The sequence below is a fragment of the Ischnura elegans genome, chromosome 9 (genome assembly GCF_921293095.1).
Source record: "Ischnura elegans chromosome 9, ioIscEleg1.1, whole genome shotgun sequence".
Lineage (NCBI taxonomy): Eukaryota > Metazoa > Arthropoda > Insecta > Odonata > Coenagrionidae > Ischnura > Ischnura elegans.
Genome location: NC_060254.1, coordinates 6,424,553 through 6,446,647, shown reverse-complemented (window position 1 = coordinate 6,446,647; position 22,095 = coordinate 6,424,553). Strand labels below are relative to the sequence as shown.

The 22,095-nt window shown below is 39.4% G+C and overlaps 2 protein-coding genes across 2 annotated transcripts in view; one reads left to right on the top strand and one right to left on the bottom strand.

The window, feature by feature from the left end:
* Positions 1 to 15,453, bottom strand: part of LOC124165876 (zinc transporter foi) — a 77,438-nt gene extending 61,985 nt beyond the window's left edge. Inside the window, exon 1 of the mRNA XM_046543413.1 lies at positions 15,332 to 15,453. The gene's annotated coding sequence lies outside the window, so the exon portion shown is untranslated. The remainder of the gene's footprint in view (positions 1 to 15,331) is intronic.
* A 126-nt stretch (positions 15,454 to 15,579) lies between these two features.
* The window catches only part of LOC124166104 (zinc transporter 2-like), a 33,350-nt gene continuing 26,834 nt past the window's right edge, over positions 15,580 to 22,095 (top strand). The window contains exons 1-3 of the mRNA XM_046543742.1: positions 15,580 to 16,539; positions 17,095 to 17,256; positions 18,785 to 18,947. Of these exons, the coding sequence (XP_046399698.1) occupies positions 16,189 to 16,539; positions 17,095 to 17,256; positions 18,785 to 18,947 (676 nt within the window). The 5' untranslated portion in view covers positions 15,580 to 16,188. The remainder of the gene's footprint in view (positions 16,540 to 17,094; positions 17,257 to 18,784; positions 18,948 to 22,095) is intronic.

The window sequence follows — 22,095 nt, the reverse complement described above, 5'->3', positions numbered from 1 at the left end:
GCGGGCTTCCATCGCGGCGGCGCCTCTATCCTTTTCCCTTCCTCTCCAGCCCCTCCCCGAGTGATCGGGCGTATAAGCCACGGGCTTGGTTCCTGGCCCCGGTGTGTTGTATCCTCGAAGGGCTCCCCTGAGCCCTCATGCATTATCTGCGTCTATACAATTGGAATCCTAACTCCTTCAGGGCCAGTTTTCTAAAACAGAATGAGGTACGAGATAAGAGGTTTGTAAAGCACCGCAGGCCAGGAATGTGGGAATCAAGATGATTCCAAAACATCTTGAGAAGGTGAATCAATCTTTGTGCACCATATCATAGGAAAACGGACACGGAAGCAGAATTTCGAAGGAACATTTTGAAGGGAATTTCGACAGCCACAGGAGCGCTCATCAACAGGATGCTAAGCTCGAGGGAAGGGTCGTTCTATAAGATTTAAAATAAAAGGCTAGTGATCTGGGAAGAAGGAGGAGAAAATACTGGGGACGTTCGAGATGTGGAAAAGGATGGGAAAATGTGAAGTGGACGGAGAGGAAGAAGAAGTGCTGGACGTGGTGGGTGAGGAGAGGCAGCTGCAAGATAAGATACGGAGGAGACAACGTATGGTTGGAGCGTGTACTCAGCGGGGAGGGGATGTTGAAAACTATTTTAGAGGGTAGAATGTTAGGTAAACGAGGGAGAGGAAGGGGGAGAACAGGATTTATAGATGTAGAACGAAAGGGGGTTCGCCTCCATGTGAATGGAAGAGGGAAGTCCAAGGTTGGGGTGGAGACGACCGAAGTGATTCCCAAATGCAAACATATATTAACTGGTAGAATGCTTTAATGAGAATAATTGTGACTGGTGACTTGAGTGGGAACGGAAAAAATTGCTCCCATTCGGCTGATTGTGGAATTGATATTGTGGTTCACGACGAAGGTGCAAAAAACAGACTTCGAATTTGATTCGAGCGATCATAAAATTTGGATTGAACAGGCAATTACACTACCTTCTTCTGTATCAAAATATCACCTAAATATCTTTGAGTTGGTAAAACAATCATTAATCGAAAATCCTAAATGTGTAAAATCCTTTTCAAGGAGTCGTGGATGATCTAATTACCCGCTTATCGGTAATTTTTAAGAGCTTTATCCACCGGACTTCAAGTAAATGGTACGGCTTCATCAGCTTAATTCCTAAAAACAGCTAAACTGTCGTAAACCTTTATCCATGTTATCGCATGCCACCAATTATTCTTTAAGTTTTAGTACATGAAGCGGAAATTGTGAATCATGTCATTCCTCCAGTTGGCACGCTTTCCGAAGAGGCACAAGGATCAAAGAAGATATCGTGAAAAACATACGAGAAAAGTGCCAAGGATTGCCATAAACTACGAACTTTTCAATATGCTCCTGCTTCCATCAGATCCTTTCATTAATTGTTCTATCGGGGTTCCCCTGGAATTAAAAATATTATCAGAGGTGAAAAATCTTTGGTGAAAAGGAAATATTTTGATATGTTAGGAGTCTTCATCTTCCGACTCAGACTTGGAATTAAAGGTCCACGCCTCCGTTTTTGAGCAATTAGCAATAAAAATATATGCTAACGTCATTATTTTATATTATTACGCTTCAATGACCAAAGTTTCAATTTTTTAAGAGCCAATACCAATTTTTTAATCATCATTAACTTATGCGCAGCTGTTTGATAGCTTTAACGTAGTAAACAATACATCTACACCTACATACTACCCCGCAAGCTGCCAAAAAGGTGTGTAGCAGGAGGTGTTAGGACACCTGCCATTTGCACATAAAAAAGAAATGCTCAGACGAAACTACGATTGGCATTTATTAAAGTCCTTTATGGTTCGTAGGAAAAATGAATTCCCATATCTATCCGTTCGGCAAAATATCTCTCTTAATTTATCGCTTCTGTCGGACCTGGAAATAAAGTGGGGCTCTATTATTATGTTCTCCAGGTCGCTCTGAAAGGTTTCCATTCCAATTGTTCAAGCAATCTAACATAAGCCTAGCGCGCAGCCTCCGAGTCTCCAGTGGCTCCCACCATAATTCGCTTTGCATCTGTGTAACGCTGTATGTATGCCCGTAGCAGTTTTTAACAAACCGCGCAGCTTTCCTTAGCATGTATTTTAATAAATTCACGGATAATCTTTCTGCACCGGATCCCAACGGCTCGCTGCATATTCAAGGTGCGGTTGGACGAGTGCAAAATAGCACCTTTCTTTCACTTTCTCATCCGATAATCTTCCCACAATACGCTTGACGAATCCTAATTTCTTTAGGACTATGCAGCAAATATTACTTACATGTGTTCCCTATGAGAGGTTTGAGGTTATCGTGATTCCTGGGTACTTCACTTCATCTGTTGCCTTTATGTTAATACCACCCAAAGCATAAACATGGTTAAAATTGGGCGAACTCTGCAAAAAAATGCACCATCATACATTTGTTCAGATTAAGTTCGAGTCCCCACTCTTGGCTCCACAAATAAACTTTGTTTAAATTCGATGATAGAATTTCATAGTCAGAGCGACGACCATTTCGCTATAGATTACATCGTCGACAGCAAATAAACGTATTTTACTGCTAATTCGGGAGCAGAGATCATTAATGTAAATAATGAACAATTTTTCGGGTGGGGTCCGGACTCCCCTCCCCCGAAATATAAAAACACAATTATTTTCCTTCATAAAAAAAATATATTGAAAAATCATGAATTCACAAAATATTTCTAAAACAAATTAAGTTTTTTCGATTATGAAAAGTGTTCAAATTAGTTTAAAACCCATAACTTAGTAGGAACCCTGTTTTTCTAAAAATTTCTCCCCCGATTTTGGGACCTCTCCCGAACGAAATTCGCCACTGATTTAGCAAGATCAACGGCGATTTTAGGCCCGTTTTTTCAGCAGAATTTCAGCCCACCGAGCGGCTCTGTGGAATGCGTTTCAGTGGTATTATCTAGTGGCTTCTTGGAGGGTCGTTCTTTCCTTTGTGATGTTGTCACCTTGGATAGACCACGAGTGCCTTATATAGAATGCGCTCCGTGAACCTAGGGCGAAATTGCCATGGCATGTTTGAGTGGTGTGGCCCATCAAAGCCTTTGCCATTTCGGATGGTTCTCAAACGCCTGAAGCGCTAAGAACCTCCGATAAAATCCGCACGGGGGAATAAGGGAGCCTGCACATATATCGTAGTGGTGCACCCAGCAAGCAAAGTTCCTTGGGTTCACTTAAGAGTGATCCGCCATCAAAAGGTCTGGAAAGGAAGGTGCCTCGTCCTCTTAATGCGTCAAGTGCAAAAAAATACCGACACTTTTCCAATGAGTTGGTGACGTCATCTGAGTTTTTCTGTTCGTCTACTCGTGGTAAGGGAACCTTAAATTAATGGAAAGAATCGCCCACAAAAGTATAGACAATAAAGATCCACACTTCGACGATTAACAAGGCCCACAAGTAACGGTGAAGCTGTAAACAGCCAGGAATCAGTTCATGGCGTCATCAACTTATCTCCAAAAGGGCTAACGCAGCGTAATTTTCGTATCGAATATCTTAAAAGCAGGCGACGTATCAAAACATGGAAAAAGGCGGCTTTTTATGTTTCAAATTCCATCCTAATCGATACTAATAACGAGTTGGTGACGGAGCCCATTGTATTTTCCTCATGCACATGTATCCGACTTCAATCAGGCATAAAATTGTGCACAGAGGGGGGTAAAACTAACTCAAGATTTTAAGACAGTTACGAAGAAGGAAGATAACTTTCAAAAGGGTCTAGCAGGTTAAGATGGTGAAATGTGCCCCCCGATATTATGAGAAATAAAAAATATACACTCAAAGTGCATCCAAAATTATGTGTTCACCCAAAGTTTCAGGCCTCAACAATGGAAAATAACCCCAGAAAAAATTGAAACACGATTTTTAGTTTTTTAACCATATCTCCAGTTTTTATTTTTGTAAAATCGTTTTCTTGATTTAAAATTGTGTATGCTATTATAGTCTACTCTTTTTCAAAATTTTTGAACCGAGAACTAAACTTTTACATATGTTTGAAATTTTCAAAATGACATATAAAATTTTAGGAAACAATAGACACGCCCAAAAAATATATGTTGTTACCCCTATATTAAAGTATACTCCTAATTTATTTCAGATTTTTAAAATTGGTGGAACAGGGTCAAAAACACGAATGACTGCTTTCCGCCATTTGCATCTATGTATTCCAGGAGGATATTTGATTTGATTTTTGAGAGCAACGATTGTTGATCAGTTTCTAATAATATTATTAATGATTGGAAATTTTGTCATGCCGATTAAAGCCTTTCTAACATAAGCACATATCTTCAGTGGCTAGATGTTGCCAGCAGGGGCAAAGACTTTGCCGAGGGGGTGTCTCTAGTGAGTGGTGCTTGCTGTACCTCGGGTACACTCACTAAGCGGCGCGGGGTAGCACCCTGGAGGGTGGACGATATCTCATATACGCTTAGATATAGGTTACATTCACGTTTTACATTGAAAGAGTACCTTTTCAGCCCGAAAAAAACTCAATTGAGGGTCCTCAGTACCCTTGGGGTTAATTTTTTAAGTAACCATATTTTAACACGAAAACACAAACCTCGTTTGGATCATTTTGAGAATAGGAAAACATAACTTTTCTCACTTCTGAAAAATAAGGACCGGCCTACTGTGAATAGTCCTTCAACGGATGAAATATGAGTACATAGTAGGCACAACATAGATACTGCTAAAACAAAGCAAAAGAAGCGGAAGCTATTGGGGGTTGCGGGACTAGAAGGATATATACCATTCGGCTCCACGTCACACTTCGATAAAATCTTAGCGATGAAATATTTAAAAAAAAGACGCCACAATAGTCGCACCTGAAACTAGGTCGCTTGGCCGTTGAAACGTACGTCAATAGGGTGGTTTCCTACCATTTTTCTATTGCCCAAATCGAAAAATTATTACTCCTGGAGTACGTATTTAACTCTTTTAGATTTTATAATGACGATATCTATTTCTCGTGATAAAATGGAAAGTGAAAATTTTCAAGCGCGCGAAAACGCGACGGGTAAGAATGAATGCTGGGAAATCTCCGTGTGACGTCGTTCTGGTTCCCGTTGCCGCTAGTGAGGTGACCTTGGGGCGAGGCTTTTAGCGCTGATACGACGCAGGATGCTAGCAGGTAGCAGAGTACCCTGCTAGCTGGTAGCGCTTGGATTAAATAAGGATTATTAACACCTTATCAAACGAAAGAAACTTTCCGACCTTAGCCAGTTTTAATAAGTGATTATTAAGACATGTTTCCCTGATATCTGTGCCTCATGCATGCATTGGTAATCTCATGGGATGTAAAACTCCTATCTTCTCGTATAGAAACTAGGTCCCTGTGGCGCCACGTGGAGTGGCATCGCATGGGCGCCAATCTGGACTTTTTCAAATGCGGTTAAAATTGACCTTTGCCATTCCTCTTAACTGGGATTTCTAAAACCAAATCATTTGTATATTATGAATACACTACTGGTTGGTAATGAATCGCAATCAATGCCTTTCGTTTTCTTTGATGAAGGAAACTACCCTATTGGTGAAGATCATAGATGCTGTTTGGTAAAATTGAATGAGGAATCCTTTACGGAACAAATATGGCGGCTTTGGTTCACATCAATGAACATGCACACGCTGTCATTGATTTATTGAGAATGCGAGACGATTTCGTAAATATTTTGTAAATACATGCATTGAATTGCAGAGGAAATCAACTTTTCACACTTCTGCTACCTAAGCATCATTGCTTTTTCATTCCGATTAACATCCACTGCAGACAACGGAATCGGATTTCTATTCTCCATGACGATTATATAAAGTAATTTTTTCGCTTTATCTAGGGTCGTCGTTTTGTCACTTAAAATTAAAATTCAATGGTCCAGCGATTATAACCAATGCACACGGATTTCCTTCTTTATGTTGCCGTAAAAATTAATGCACCCACTTCCGATGGAATGGTTTTCTTCAAAAGAACTCTCACCGTTTCATGTTGCATCTTCAACTGTTTTGTTCAGGAGGAGCACGCTCGCAACTAATTTCTTAGGTGGTTATTTTTTCTCTATGACCAGCTTGACGACTACGCCCGCTAGGAATAGAGTGGCTTCCTATTATTTTTTATTGCCTAAATCGAAAGATTATTACTCCTGGAGTACGCATTTCACGCCCTTAGATTTTCGAATGACGATATCTTTTTTTCGCGATTAATCGAAAAGTGAAAATTTTTAAGCGAGCGAAAACGCGACGGCTTAGTAGGAATGCTGGGAAAAGTCCGTGGGACGTCATTCTGGTTCCAGATGTCGCCGTGTGAGGTGACCTTAGAGCGAGGCTTTGAGCGCTGATACGATGCAGGATGCTAGCAGGTAGCAGAGTACTCTGCTAGCAAGTAGCGCTTGGTTTAAATAAGGAATATTATTACCCTATGAGTTCGAAGGAAACTTTCCGACCTTAGGCATATTTAATGGGTGATTATTAAGAGATATTTCCCTGAGCACTGTGCCTCATGCGTGCATTGGTAATCTCAGACGATGTAAAACTCCTATCTACTCCCATAGAAACTTGATCCCTGTGACGTCACGTGGAGTGGCATCGCATGGGCTTCAATCTGGCCTTTTTCAAATGAGATTAAAATTGACCATTGCCATTCGTCTAAACTAGTATTTCTTAAACGAAATAATTTGTATATTATGAATACACTAATGGTGGTTAAGGACTCGCAATCGAATAAGGAATGCCTTTCGTTTTCTTTGATGAAGGAAACTACCCTATTCCGTCATCGGAGAGTGTTAGAATGTGACCGAGCACTCATGTTCCCCGTCATTAGTTGTAAAAGTTTCCGACAGGCAGTCGGATCGGATAATGACGTGATGAAGCCACATGATAATACTGCGCATCCGAAAGGACGCACTGATAGCGGCCACGTCCATTCGCCCCCGAACTTTGTCCAAACAGATAAGGCAGAGAAGTACTTACGCTTGCGTCCTGACTGAGCGACCACGGCGGAGCGAAAGCAATGAGGAGCGGAAGATGAAGCGAGCGGAGGAGTCATTTTCATAATTGGAGGAATAAGGACGAGGCAATTAAGACGACGGGTCCGTAACAGAGAGACGGATCATAGATATATTGGGATGAACCCCAAGGAGGTCAATGGAAATGTAACGAGTGACCTAACGTCGACCACTGGCCCACATAGTCCAGACAAGAAAGGGCCTCCCTCGATGGAATGGGTCAGCTTAGATTAGATACTTCCGTAATTTCTGGGGGGGGGGGGGGGGGGGAGGATTTAAATTTACGAATGAAAATCACCATCCTCGTAGAATGTTTAGATCTTCGAATAACACGTGCAATGAGTCAGTCACTGCTCGATGCAAAAGCGATGATTCAATGGATATAAATCGTTACCCTCCACCCCGATGTTAAACGCCATTCGCGCCGTAGGTGGTCGCTTATTGTACTTCAATGCGACTCCCGTTGTTACCTAAACCCCTGACGTCATCCTCATCTAAACCCAAAGTCGGAAATACAGAGGGAAGCGTACTTTAAGATTGGCGGTCAAGGCGAATGATTTTTCCTCTGGGGATTTTTCGCAAATCTATCTCGTCAAACAACTTTGAGCTCCAGAAATTGGGAAATCCAGAATTCCCTCAATCCAGAACCTTATGTCTCCTCCGTATCTCATCCAGACGCTTCCTTTCCTCACCCACCATGTCCAGCACTTCTTCGTTCCTCCTCCACTCCGTACTTTGATATTATTCGCCAAGTCAATACATTAAAACAAATAATACACCAGCCTTTGCAACGAAATTCCCGTTATAAATACGCTTTTTATTCGGCGCAGCACCATAATACCCTGGAGATGAAATTTCTTTATCGAAGACCAAATGGAAAAAAAGAAGCTTGTGTTACAAGGGAGGTGTGGCAAGGGATGGGATAGATCGCAGTGTCGCGTCATTCATTATATCTGTGAAAGTGGTTGTGAAAAAAGTTTCATGGGGATTTTAACAGGCGTGAATTCATGTCAACACACGAACATGCTACGCCCAGTTTCATTTGTTGCCTGAATAAGTATGCAACCCATTTTTTCCCAAAGATTGAAACATCAATTTTTCCACTGATTTTTGGGAGCTGAATACGAATCTTGGGCTGCTATTCAGAAGGGGATATCAATCGCACATTTGCCAATATTGCGGGAAAAGTTATAATCTTCAAGACTACTGCCACCAAGTCACAATTCGGTATTCCGAACGCAGTAATGACGGCTGAAATTCTTCCGGAAGTCATTATCAACTATATTTTCAGCAGCGCGGTCACTATTCTGGAAGGCCATGGAGCCATTAATTGCGACCCGCTGGGTTGCAATACTTAAAGAGCCCCAAATGAGGGCTCTTGGTTCAATTCTTGGATTTTTCCAAGCTGGAGTTAAGTATCTGACAGAGGTACTTGCCAAATAAAATAAACTGTCTTCACATAAAATGAAATCAAACAGTACCATATCATCAGTGCCGGATCCAGAGAGGGGTCAGGGGGAGCTCTAACCTCTCCGTGGAATCTAATTTACACTAGATAACATGGTAGGTCACCACCCCAAACCATCTTTTTTTATCTACAGCAGAATTGAGTAAATAAACAGCTAATAATACTGCTAACGAACAGCTGCAAAAATACAGAACACAGTAGGAGTATAAATTCTCTCCGCACAAGATTCACTACTAGCTAAAAAATGGAAAAATGATTGAAATAATAATTACTTTTTGGGGTACTTATTACAAATAACAGGTTTGTCTGCTTGGCGCATAAATGCCAAGGTCAAAATTTGTTTGGACTCTCCAGCCAATCTATCAACTTTACACAACCAGCTTCCCAGTTCAAAATTATTGCATGGTCACAAAATCTGCTATAAATTTTATCACTTGGAGCCTTATCCTCTGAAGGAGCATTTTAAATCCACCACCATTCGATAATTGTCGTTATCCGTCCATCCTCGCATGAATTAAGAGACTTTCCCACGGAACCCACTCTCAATACCTGAATACGACTTCAGCCGATCAGGGAAAATGTGGCTGAAACACAATCACAACTACGGCCTAGGGCTTGACAATACTGCCACCCATCTCGCATCAAACGTGAAGATGCACATGAGATTGTCAGCGAAAGTGAGACATCAAACAACGCGGTGGTAACCATGGAATGCACACCACCTTCGCCAGAATTGCTTATTATCTCTATTTTCACGCGCATCATTCCACAATGTTACGAAGAAAAATGTGATATTTTATTTCTTTATAACTTAAAATATAGTTCCTCTGATTTACTTCACACCCATTTGCCACTTTTTCAGTAAATATGTTATTTTATATTTTACCCGGCAGCTTAAGCTTTGTTTTTATTAAAAGCATCACTGTGGCTTTAGAAATTTGCTTACACCATTGGAAAAAGTAATCGGAACCTGAAAAAATGCAAGCATAACATCACGCTGACACCAAGCAACGCGGTGGAATCCTGGAAAAGATGACAGCATTTTCAAATATGCGTATGAATAATGGAATTTGGTAATTGACTCGATAGTGACTCGCTGGGAGAGACTACATAGAGGTGTTTACGTCGAAAGGGCCATTAATTAATTCCAAGAAAACACCTCAGGAGTGAATACCCATGGAGAAAAAATTAGCATGCTAAGATTTGCCAATGACATACATAGTTGTCATAGCAGAGACAGAGAAGGATTTGAAAAATATTCTGGAAAATATGGGTAGGGTAATCGGTAAATATCACCTGAAAATAATTAAAAAGAAAACAAAGATACTGCAGCAGCAGAGAATAAGTAAAGACTAACATGAAAATATGGAAGCAAAAACTAGTAGAGGTGGATGAATTCTGTTATTTGGGAAGCAGGATAACTAGCAATGGGAGAAGCAAGAAAGATTATCAGCAGAATAGCCCAAGGAAAGAGAGCATTCCACCAACAGAAAGATATACTTACAGTGGAAAAATTGTTAAACAGGGAAGTTAACAATTTATAAGAAACTATATTTGGAGTACGCTTTCTCTACAGAAGTGATGCATAGACAATGACAACAGCGGAGAAATCAAGGGTAGAGGCTCTTGAAATGTGGTGCTACAGAGGAATGATGAGGATAATATGGATCGACCGAGTCAGTAATGAAGAAGTCCTAAGAAGAGTGGGAGAGAAGAGAAGCCTCATGAAAACCTTATTAAGAATACGGAACAACCTTATAGGTCACATCTTGACTCATGATGGCCTGATGAAGACAATCGTCGAGGGACAAGTGGAAGGCAAGAATGGAAAAGGAAGACCTCGAGCAAAATATATGGAACAAGTAAAGTGAGATGTGAAAGAGAAGAAATACGTAGGTGTGAAAAAATTACCCTTTGATCAACAATCAAACAATACCCACAATAAGATATCTGGAAACCAATCCCTCAACTGACATAATTCCTTGTTAACCGTCTTCATATTACATCTGGATCAGAGAAATATAACCACCATTAACCCTTTTGCTGCGGCGCACTCTACGGAAACCTACCCATCACATGCGGCAAAAGCGCTAAGCACGTGACAGGTAGGAAGAAAAGATATGTTCACAGCAGCCCGCTATGCAAACGTAACAGGTACATTCATAGCAGTGAAAGGGTAAAAAAAAACTGTAAAACATTCACTCAAAACTGTGTGTAATGAGTCACATTTCATAAAAGTAAAATAAAAGAATTGAAGCAAAGATTATTTACCTAGCTAACTCAACGAGACAGGGGAACATTTTCAATTTTCATTTCAGTTCCCATAAATTCTCCTAAGTTAAAAGATAGTGGCTAACCCTCAAATCAAGAATAACAGCCATTATGAAATACGTTATAAGGATTCCACCTACATATTTTATACTGAAAATAAAATGTCAACTTTGAGCTGAGCAATCTCGATAAACTTATACCAACTATCATTAGTAATTTATGCTCAATGATTGGAGTTTTGTCCATTCGCCTATTCAAGATTAAAGACTAGTGGGGATCTCTTGCCCTCACTTCAAAGCACTTTCCATCCTCTCCCACTGTGAACCCACTACATATCTACACCACAAAAAAAGCATAGAAAAACATTAAATAGGAGCCACTTGTTTTAGGACCATGGCATGGCAAGTAAGGTCCTTATTGATGATCAAGGTGTCTTCGGTTCATATTCAAGCAGATATTTCCGACAATTATCAAGACATTAGCGGCACTCCTTGGATGAAACTAGGGACAAAATATTTATGAAGGCAAGGTGTTAAATGCCAACTGAGAGTCACTACCCAATTGTTTTTTTTTTTGCTGGACAACCAGGTTTTGATTCTTCTAATTCCACACTTTTATCACCCGCGCTGAATTGTGGCAAAGCTCATGATGATTTTGAAATATGTACTCTAAAATGAAGTAGTGATTGGCGGTTCATGATTGATTAATCCCAAATGATTTAATTACAGAGGGAATCCAAATAGTCACAGGTCATTGACCAATAGTATATAATCCATCAATACATCATCCCCAAACAGTCTTGACTTTTCATCTCATCGACCATTATGACAACCAATTTCGACAAAATGTGTAGGCTAACTGGTGGCTTAAATGATTGATTCCATTCGGTAAGCACAGGAAAAGTCGACACTCCGTGCATATTAAGACACCATACAATCGACACGCTTCTCTTTGACAACATTTGCCATCAGTCGAATTGTGTGCGACGGCTTACATCAAGGAATCACATTATATCTGACAGCGCAGAAATACTAGAGACAATATTTGGAATCATCAGCTGGAAGTTGGGGCAAATACGTACTGGGTCATTCTCCACATATTCAATGTGTATGCAGAATAAAAACTACTTACCTTGGCTTGGGAATAGGATAATTAACAGCAGGCAAAATTCTAAAACAATACTCAAGAATCCATTGCAGTATCTTCCTTTCACTGCACTGTCTCTACTTTCTCATTTCTTCAAAAGAACGGCAACCCAGTTATTTGGTGTAATGAATCATATCACTCACATCAGTAGAGCCCCTATTTTCAAGTCATTCTCACTGACTGATGACAATATCATTGATTCAATCCATTTGTTCAGCACAAATCAAAAGACCTAAGTGATAGAAAATGCCAATTGACTTGGTTCAAAAAGACTTAATCTGTGCAAAGAACAAGTTTTCCCACTTCTATAATCAAGCTGTCCATGCAAACTATCATGTATGTATAATTATAACATTTGGCCTGCACTTTGAAATGGATTTTTTAATTCGAGCATAAAACCGGTTACACCATCACTAAGGAAACTGATGATGGAAAAAATAGCGATTGGTGGTCCATGATCGATTAATCCTAAATGGTTTAATCACCGAGTGAATCCAAAGAGTCATGTGTCATTGACCTAATTGTATATAATCCATCAATAAATCATCCCAACAGTCTGACTTTTTACCTGACCAACCAATATGACAACCAATTCAGCCAAAATGTTATATTAACATATAAGGAAGAAAAACAGGATAAACACATCCTGAACTTTACAAATAATGCCATTGTGGACAGTCATTACTAATTTCTCAAAAGATGTCCAGTTTAACTGACCTCAACATGATGGTGATTTAACCACCATCAAATATTCCAAATAGAAATTACAGTGAACTAGAACTAAAAACTCAGAACACAAACGGCTGCGCTTACTGCTTTCCAAATACAATGTGCTGTGAATATGTGAAGAAGCGACAAATTGCTGATCAATAGTGCTGCAGAAGAGGGTTTGAAGAAAAGGCACCAAGAAGCAGGATCAAGTGCCACCTGGTTTGGGGCAAAGGGAGACCACTGTCGCTCATCAAACAAGGACACAGCACGTGAAAGCATTCGCTTAGGCATTCAAACTTAGCAAATCAGAGACTAAAAATCAGAAAAGCTGACCAGAAGAGACATGAAGCCATTGGGATGCGGTGCTCAAGATGAAATGGTGAGAAACGAGGAGCATTTTATGGAAGAATCGGAAGAGAGAGGGAAACGAGGAGGCTTCGACATACACACAGGAGAATAGGACGTGCATATACATATGCCAAGATCCATGATAATTACATATACACATAGTTGCCTATGCGTACACACACACTTTATCGGGCACAAACTGAACTGGTTTCAACACTCCCGTGGCATTTTCTAGAGGAGATAAATAGTCTTGAAAATGACAAGCGACTCTTAAAACCAGTCCAGGTTATAACTAATAACATGTGCGAAAGAGACGATATGCTTATTTCACCTGAGATGAGTACTTGGGACAGATAAAATGACACAAGGAAGCATGCACAGGTGGATTTACGGGGGCGGGGTTACGACAAGAAGCATTGTTAGGAGCAGATCGCAAGAACGACATTAAAAAAATTGTTTAAGTTTATACACTTCTTTCAATTAGCACTCAAAATTAAGTATACTAATGTCAAGGTTCTTGAATTTATTCCTTGTGGATATCTTTGTCATCAAGAAATGCGAAGAACCACAAGTCATAGATGCAAGGCATGGCATCAGAACTCAACTGTTTGTGTAGACTGCATTTTCATTTGGATTTCTTACGGCTTCCGTCAAGAACAACTCAAAGGAAAACTTTTGAGCATAGGATGAGGAAAAAATTTATCAGAACTCGCATTTGCAGTACACTTCTCTATGGAAGTGAGGCTTGGAGAATGACAACAGCGGAGAAATCAAGAGCAGAGGCATTAGAAACGTGGTATGATGAGGATCATATGGGTTGACCAAATTAGTAATAGGGAAGTTCTTAGAAGAGTAGGAGAGAAGAGAATTGTCGTGAAAGCCTAGATGAGAAGACAATAGAGCCTAATTGGGCAGACGACCTGATGAACACGATCGTAGCTGGAAATGTAAATGGCAAGAATGGAAAATGAGGAAACTATCATTATCAACAGTCATCAGAAATCCTGCGATTGGTTCGTTGCAGCTCAACACCCTGCTCTCCTATCGGCCAATTTATAATCGCCTACATAATTCTTTAGCTATCCATCCTTCACCAGCAGCATGGTGCATGGCCTACCTCCGACATACTTTCCTTCAAATACAACTTTCATCAATAGAATTTATAGCACAGATAAAGAGGGATGAGAAAGAAAAGAGATACTTGGGTTTGAAAAGATTAGCTGATATGAGAATTGAGAAGAGAGCTTTGTCTAACCAATCTTAGGATTGACCTGTGATGATTATCACTTGCATTGTAGACAAGGCATAATTTGGAATTATTTGAGCCAAATCCAAAGATTTTGCCCTGGATAGGAAATTATAGAGATGTCAGGCATACAAATAACAACCTAACTTCTCAATGTTAAGGTTAAGTCTCTAGTATTTCCTTCTTGCTAACTGCATGACATATCAATCACATAAGTCATCACAGTGGCTGGAGGAGATACCTAAAACCATTTTGTAAGAGTTCCCGCCAAGGACTTAATATCGTCAAGCATGAGAGACAAGGTGAATCCATGTGCTTTTCTCATTAATAATACTATCTAAGGCAACTGTTTTGGCGATTGCTAGAAAAGGCGAATCTTCAAGAGCACTTAAGTAATCACTAATCAGCAAACAAAGACAATGCTATATTTGGGAACGAAAAGTTAATACACCTTTCACTACTGTACCATTCCTCATCAGTCTTGATAGTTACACATGCCATGCGGAATTATGAAAATTGTAGATGAATGCTAGGTTTGCTTTATTGGCATGCGATCACCTGGAATTATACACACACTGTGGCGAGAGGGTAATTCTTTCCGGCACACACGAACTTAAGTTCAATAGATAAAATACGAACACATTGGGTTAGAGAAATTTCTGGCCACAGTAACTTATATACCAAAAACCATTTCATGATTATAAATAGAGCCAGTGAAATGAAGAAAAATGCATTTTTGGAGATATCGCCAGGCATGCCAATAACAAACTAAATGCTGAATTATGTATTTGACCAAAAGATCCTTTAGAATACATTAATTGCGGCGATATGCAGAATAAATATGTACCGGAAAATCATGCGTGACATATCAAGGGAAAATTGCTCCCTATGAAGAATTTTAATAAAAAATACCACTATCTGGTAAATTTTCAAGCAATTACCAACTACTGTAAGGTCTAGCAAATAATCCAATTTTCTCATTACTCTGGGCACCACAAAAACAACGTGCCGCTCAAATTGGTCATTCTGATACTAAGGAGTATTAAATCCTCGTAAGGTAACAGTTTTCACTTTATAACAATAACAAGTTACACATGAGTCTTACCGTGGACATATATGGTGCTTTGACTTCTGAATATCCCGCGGATCTTGTCCGCAGATTCGGGCCGTGTGCAATCACTAAAAAATATGGCGGGCGATAAGGTGCATACGTTGATGCACAAGGTGTATTGGAGCCGTAGAGGCACGTAGAGGAACAGAATGCCCGTGTTGTGGGCACCGACCGGGCGGCCCCAGCGTGTCCTATTATTGAACCACTAATAGTTAAATTTTTCTCAGTGGTAAGGCAGCACCTGATGGGCCACCGCCGATTTGGGTACTTTTTGCAAGGTGGCAGCACAAGCTGGAAGAGGGATGGAAATAATGGAATTCATATTTTGTTGATTTATCGCAGAAATTGCTTTAAGCTGGTGGTAGCTGGCAACAGAAAAAGTGCTGATGTAATTAATTATTCTATTCTTAAGTGAAAACTCCACGAATCAACGCACATGAAGGAGTGTATGCAGTATGCACTACTACTGTTTCATAGTTAAAAGAGTATTCTCAGCTCAGATGCCCATGAATGAGAAGAAATAACCAAATGATCGGGGATTTACATCGCACTGAATATATCTTGAAAAGATCTGAGAAGCAGGAATCCCAGAATCAGTGGACCTTTTGGCGGATGTGACGTATGTATTCCATGATCCAATAGCGAACAACTGGATACACAACTTCGACGTTGTAACAGGTTGTCAAGACTGTACTTGGTGTATACGTTCAAAGAATCATATTTTTTAGTTGATTTCATGTAAGAATAAAGTGATTCGGTGTCACAATGAGCTGGGAAGTGTTGTCTTTTAATTATTATTCGTTGTTAGATAATTGTCGGTCCAATCACATTTTATAAGAATGTAAACTAGTATGGCCAATTTCTACGAAGATGTTAACGTCTGTGATAGACAAATGGAGCTAGTCAAAGGAGCAGTGGAAGATCACATCATGTTTGATAGTTTGAATAATCCGTCAATGCCCGTACTTGACGACGAAGATGAACCTGCTACATTTTGTGTTCAGTGTCGGACTTTCTCAAGTTCTGGCACAAATCTAATTGACTATAATTCAGGTGTAAGGAATCCCTCTTCTCGATGGGCTGGTGAGTCCACTAGGGGTAGTAAAGTGTGCAGCTGCGGAGTTATCACTTCAAATACCTCCTATCAATCACAGCTTGTGATTAATTCTGATGGATCTGATGTGCCTCTGTTGTCAAACGTCGTAAGTAAATATTTGCCTTATATAATTACTTATGTTGATTAAAATTCATTGTGCAGTAGTGATTTCAGATTGAATTGTCTTATCGTCTAAAGAGTAATCGAGGAAATAAGTACTGGTTTAAACATAACAGAGTCCCGTAATGGTACATTTTTTCTGGTAGTATTCGTGGTTTAATTTAAATTATCGCCACACTAAGCCATGATTTTTAATACAGCGAGATAAAAATTTATCTTCATATTCTCCCAGGAAAATTTTCCCTCAAAGTCAGATAGTACGGATTATTCAGTCCAGTCCAGTTAAAGTCATGTGTAACGTCAGACGTTGCGTATTGGAAGTGTCTCAATTGTATGTGATATCATTGTTTTTAAATGCATTCTTAGAAAATCTCATAACATTTAACGTTCTTTGACTTCCATGCCATGTTGAATATTGTTTAGGAGTCACTGAAGGTAGTCTCAACTTGCATCATAACCATGCATGGTAGAACTTTTTTGCTAGATGGGTCAGTTAAAAATGCTGCGGGATTATCTCATGGAGTGAACAATTTTCTTTTAGGATGGTTATGTTAACGGTACTGTGCAAGGAGGATCTGAATTAGATCAAGATGAGGACAATCCTGAGCTGTCCAACCATTGCCATTGGAATCTCACTCCGGAGACAAGAGAGTCAACATGGAAATCCCTTCTGGCTGCCAGTCTATTGTGCCTTGTATTCATGGTTGGTATCTTCATATTTCACTTGAGCTCATATGCCACTGTACATGTGTTGACCCTATTGCTTTATGTGCGGAATATAGCTCAATGTATGTATATTTATTAAATCCCATACAGCGCATAATTGATTATGCATATTTACATATTATTCGGGTATCATGCATGTAATATACCAATACATTGCACATAAAATGACCATCGCAGGCAAATGAAAATGGCTTGATGTCCCCATTAACACATTCAGCACGGAGCACAACAATTGACGTGGTCCCGTCCAAACTGAGATACAGAGCATGTCAATGGACGTGCTGTGCTGGTCGGACGGCCTTTCTCCGCCTCCGTACGTGACTATAATATCCACTTCTGAGTCTTCAGATCGTGTGCATGGCCTTCATCAGCAAGCTTCCCTCTTTCAACCCATGTGCACCATTTGTAAACAGAAGTATTTGAACGCAAGTTATGCCGCGAAAAACCTCTCTAATTTTCTTTCTTATTTTATTGGCCGAATCTGACGACTTTCGTGAAAATTGGGCCCGCATTGAATGAGTTAATCTCTTATTAATCACACACAACAAATTTATTAACTGGATTGGATGAAGGGATTTTGTTAATTGGTATGCACATAATGTAGGTCCTAGGTGCACATTTGATTTTTTGCAGAGTGCTACGCAGTAGTAAAATGTAAATAATATTTTATGGACAACTCTGCGAATATTATTTGCTGTATTTCATGGTATAATACTTATCATAGCAAGGAGACACCTCCAGGCTGCCTTAACGACCTCGGCAAATCGTACCGAGAGAACGAGAGACCATTAATGCAGCCGCAATTATGTACATGCAATAGCATTTAGAAGGATGAATTTTTCACGTTTATTTTTTTTATACACCTTCAGTACGCAGTAATTTTCACGTTAACCATTAGTTATGGCCATTTTGCTCCATATGAGAGCATACCAAGCAGTAAATAAAAAAAAGGTATCTAAATATCCCAATCATTTGAAGTGACTTTAGAATTAAGAGAGAACACATAATTTTTCCTCAAATCATTGTAAAATTGCACCGTGGCACTTGCTTTCTGTTGTTTATGGCTCTATTTTCCTATAAGTGCTCGTGCACCGTGTTCAATGAATAAAGGAGGTGACTAGCACAGCCTATAATCCCTTGCCGGCTGAAATACTGTATATGCGGGTGTAAGAGGCTCACACCTATTTTGAGCATTGGAGCTAAAGGGGTCATTCCATGTCACTTTTCACAGATATCACTTGTCATTGCTGCGTGTACATTCACGGCGTCTGTCGCGTACGCTAATTTTTAGTTAATATACGGCCGATGATTGTCCTATTGTTGACTTGTAAACGGACCATGAATTTGGCGACATTATGTCCCTGAAAACCTTAAAAAAAACGTGAAAACCTGGAAAAAACAGTGCATTTGATTATTTAGGTAGAGTGGGAACCCTGCAAAATGATGCATCTTTAACGGCTCTATAACTGTGATGTTATTATGTATTATTCTGGTGTTGTGTGCAGGTTGCAGAGGTAGTTGGAGGATATCTGGCTGGGAGTTTGGCCGTCATGACTGATGCTGCACACCTGCTCTCCGACTTTGTTGGCTTTGTTGTGAGCTTGTTTGCCATTTGGTTGGGTCGATGCCCCCCCACCAAGCAACTCTCGTTTGGATACCATCGAGCTGGTGAGTTCAATCTTACCCTTCTCTTTTTTGTGCAATTCAATCTCTTGTCGGTGCCATCTTGTTTACTTGACATCATTAGTACAAATTGTGGGAGCAATTGTTGTTTCCTTTTTCTCGTGTTAAGAAAAGCAATTTTAGCTTTCATTACAGTTTGTGTCAGTTGAGGAAGTCCAATAGCCCACGGATTTCCCACAAAGTTGAGTTTATGTGGCCAGCACTGCACATGGATGACTATAGATGATGTTAGAGTAAACTCTAGATTATACGAAGTCAGCGAGACCGGAAAATTGGCACTTTGTAGTATTGAATTACATAATTTCAAACCTTTTGATAATTCTCTATATAATGTTTCCTTTTGTTTCCACCAGCCTTCTTTGTCTTTAGTGGCCTTTTTTTTAACGTTTTCCGTGGTTATTGACTTTAAAATTCTTTTGAAATGCTTTTTGTTATTGACTTAATGCTGTGAAATAGTTGTACCACACTTTACGTCCCATATTTTAATATTAAATATTAACAATCTTTGCACTTAAGAAATTCCTGTCCATTTTAAAAAGCGTTATCAAATAACAATTGAAAATTTTTGTGTACGTATTTAATCTTAGAAATTTGTAGTCAGTAGCAAATAGCAACTATTATCTATACATAAGATAGGTATTTGTTCCCAACACCTACAAAATTTGAACGGCAGCCAGCCGAACTGCTATTTGTGTCGTCCAATATCACTCGCTGACAAGAAAAAAACAAGGGTCTTAGCCCATTTCTAAAATAGCCTACTTAGCTTAATAATTGTAGTTCTCTCTATAATATTAGTTGAATGAACCATCTTTTTAATTAGTTATTATCATTATGATTCAGTTAAGATTATAAATTATGTAGGATATTATTTTCTACAGAGCCATTGATGCTGGATGTAAGGTGCCATGCTTATATAGCAAGTCTCTTTTCTTTTATGCGGACATGAGCAAGGTTTCTTTCGGAGAAAAGTTGGAGAAGCATCTTCCAATATCGGGAAAATAGGGAGAATCGTTATTATCCTCATTAATTTTTTCCTACAACACGCGTTTTATTATTCCCTAAGATATTTAGGTGAAATGTTTGTTCACTTGTGTGCATTCCCAAAAGTGATGGCCCATAATGTTAACACATGTGTAGTTTTCGTGTTTCTTTTTCCGCATATTAAAAATTATGCTAAGTACGAATGATATAAAGAAAATGTTTTCTTAGTTTTATCAATGAAAAATTATTAGCACCATATTCGTAAAAAAAATAGTAGTCCCATACCAGCGATTCATTTCCCCAATAATGGAAAATAATTCTCCTGCCTCTCTCCTGTTGGAAACTTGTCCCTGTTGCTGGGAGAGTTGAACCATGAATCTGTGATTTTTTTCTCTTCTCCATCGCCGCTTTCCCCTTGGCTTCCAACTTGCATAAATGGGAACTAAATTGAGAATCCAGATCGAAATTTCTTAATGTTTGGAGCATTGCGTAAACTTAATTTTTATGTAGTGGAATTATTTCCTCACTTTCATCTTCGTCGTCCCTGCTGTCATGACTATAGTCCCGGCTGATGCTTCTTCTCTTCCGTTTGTTGCTTAAACACTTGCTGGGCACCAAATGAAGGCATTCGTACGCTCTCTCATGTATCTTATTCAAGCCCATACCATACGATTCAGCACATCCAGGAGTGTGCATGAGTAGGCATGTAAGTCGCGGAATCGTGTCATCCACGATTTTTTTGCTGATCTCCTAGATCCCTACCGTAAGATTTTAGGCAAACCCTTTCCCATACCATACGATTCAGCGCATCCAGGAGTGTGCATGAGTAGCAATAAAATATGCAACTGTGGTACATTTATGTGCCTTTTCCTATCAGAAAATACCTCCACTTTAACCATAGGAATGCAATATATACTTGATAAAAACTGCGTGCCCCATTGCGTGAATTTGCATGTCCTCCATAGAGGGAGTTGGTGGCTTACATTATTTGCAGTATGAGGCAAAAGCAAATTTTCAATGCTAGGATTGCCTCTCGTAACACTAGAAGGACCAGAGTCGTGTTGCTAATGACAAGGACCATTACATACCTGTCATTATGATGAGTAGAAATAATTTTTTATATTTCTTTGATATGTTATAATTAACTAACTAACCCGGCAAACTTCGTACCGCCAAACAATCAATGAACAGTTTATTTACAACATTTATAAATCAATGTACCTTTTTTAATCATTTTTGACTTATTATCATAAAATAAGGAAACGAATTCAATAAAACTATAGAACTAAGCATGAAAATTGCTTTTTAGAAAGACATTTCCTTTTGAAATCTGCAAACGGTGGATCAGGGCACGTTTACGAACATTTTTTTCAATGAACTTTCTAATTTTGAGGCTTTAACATATGAAATTTAAAACATTGTGGTTTTAAAAGCAGTTAATAAATTTAACATTTTATGCATTCAGTTGTTGGCTATTTGTGTTTTTAACCGTAAGTAATTGTTTTTAGGTCCAAGTCTGTTTTGTAAACTTGGTCCGTATTTGGGGAAAGTTTACGTTAGGCTAGACTGATGCTCAAAATCGTGTAAGAATAGCCCCAAGGGAGTAAGTAGTATTAATACGTAATGACTTTTGGCATGCCAGTTATGGAAACTCAGTTTGGAAAAAGTGCACTGCCTGCCCCATGCATAAACGTACCACGGTGTACCCTACATATTCGGGTTTAGTGTTTTGAGTCAAGCACCTTCTGATGCACAACAGTTTTTTTTGTGTAATCAGTAGGGACATGCAAAAGTCGCAAATGCGATAACGCGAATTTTAACGCGAATTCCGAGTTTTTCCCGCGATAACGCGAATTTTGTGTTAATCGCGATTTTCACCGATTTAAATGCGATTTTCGTAATTTTTCTTCCCCTCATGCTTCTCCCGCGGCAATTTTTTTCGAGGCTCATGTTTATACTGCATTATTCCGACAAACTGAGGATTTGGATAGCTTTCTTAGCAAATTTTCGATAATATGCGGTAGTATAACAGTACTACGCTATAAGAATCGAGGATCGTTTATGAGTAGGGACATGCAAAAGTCGCAAATGCGATAACGCAAATTCCGGGGTTTTCCCGCAAATACGCGAATTCTGGGGGTTTCCCGCGAAT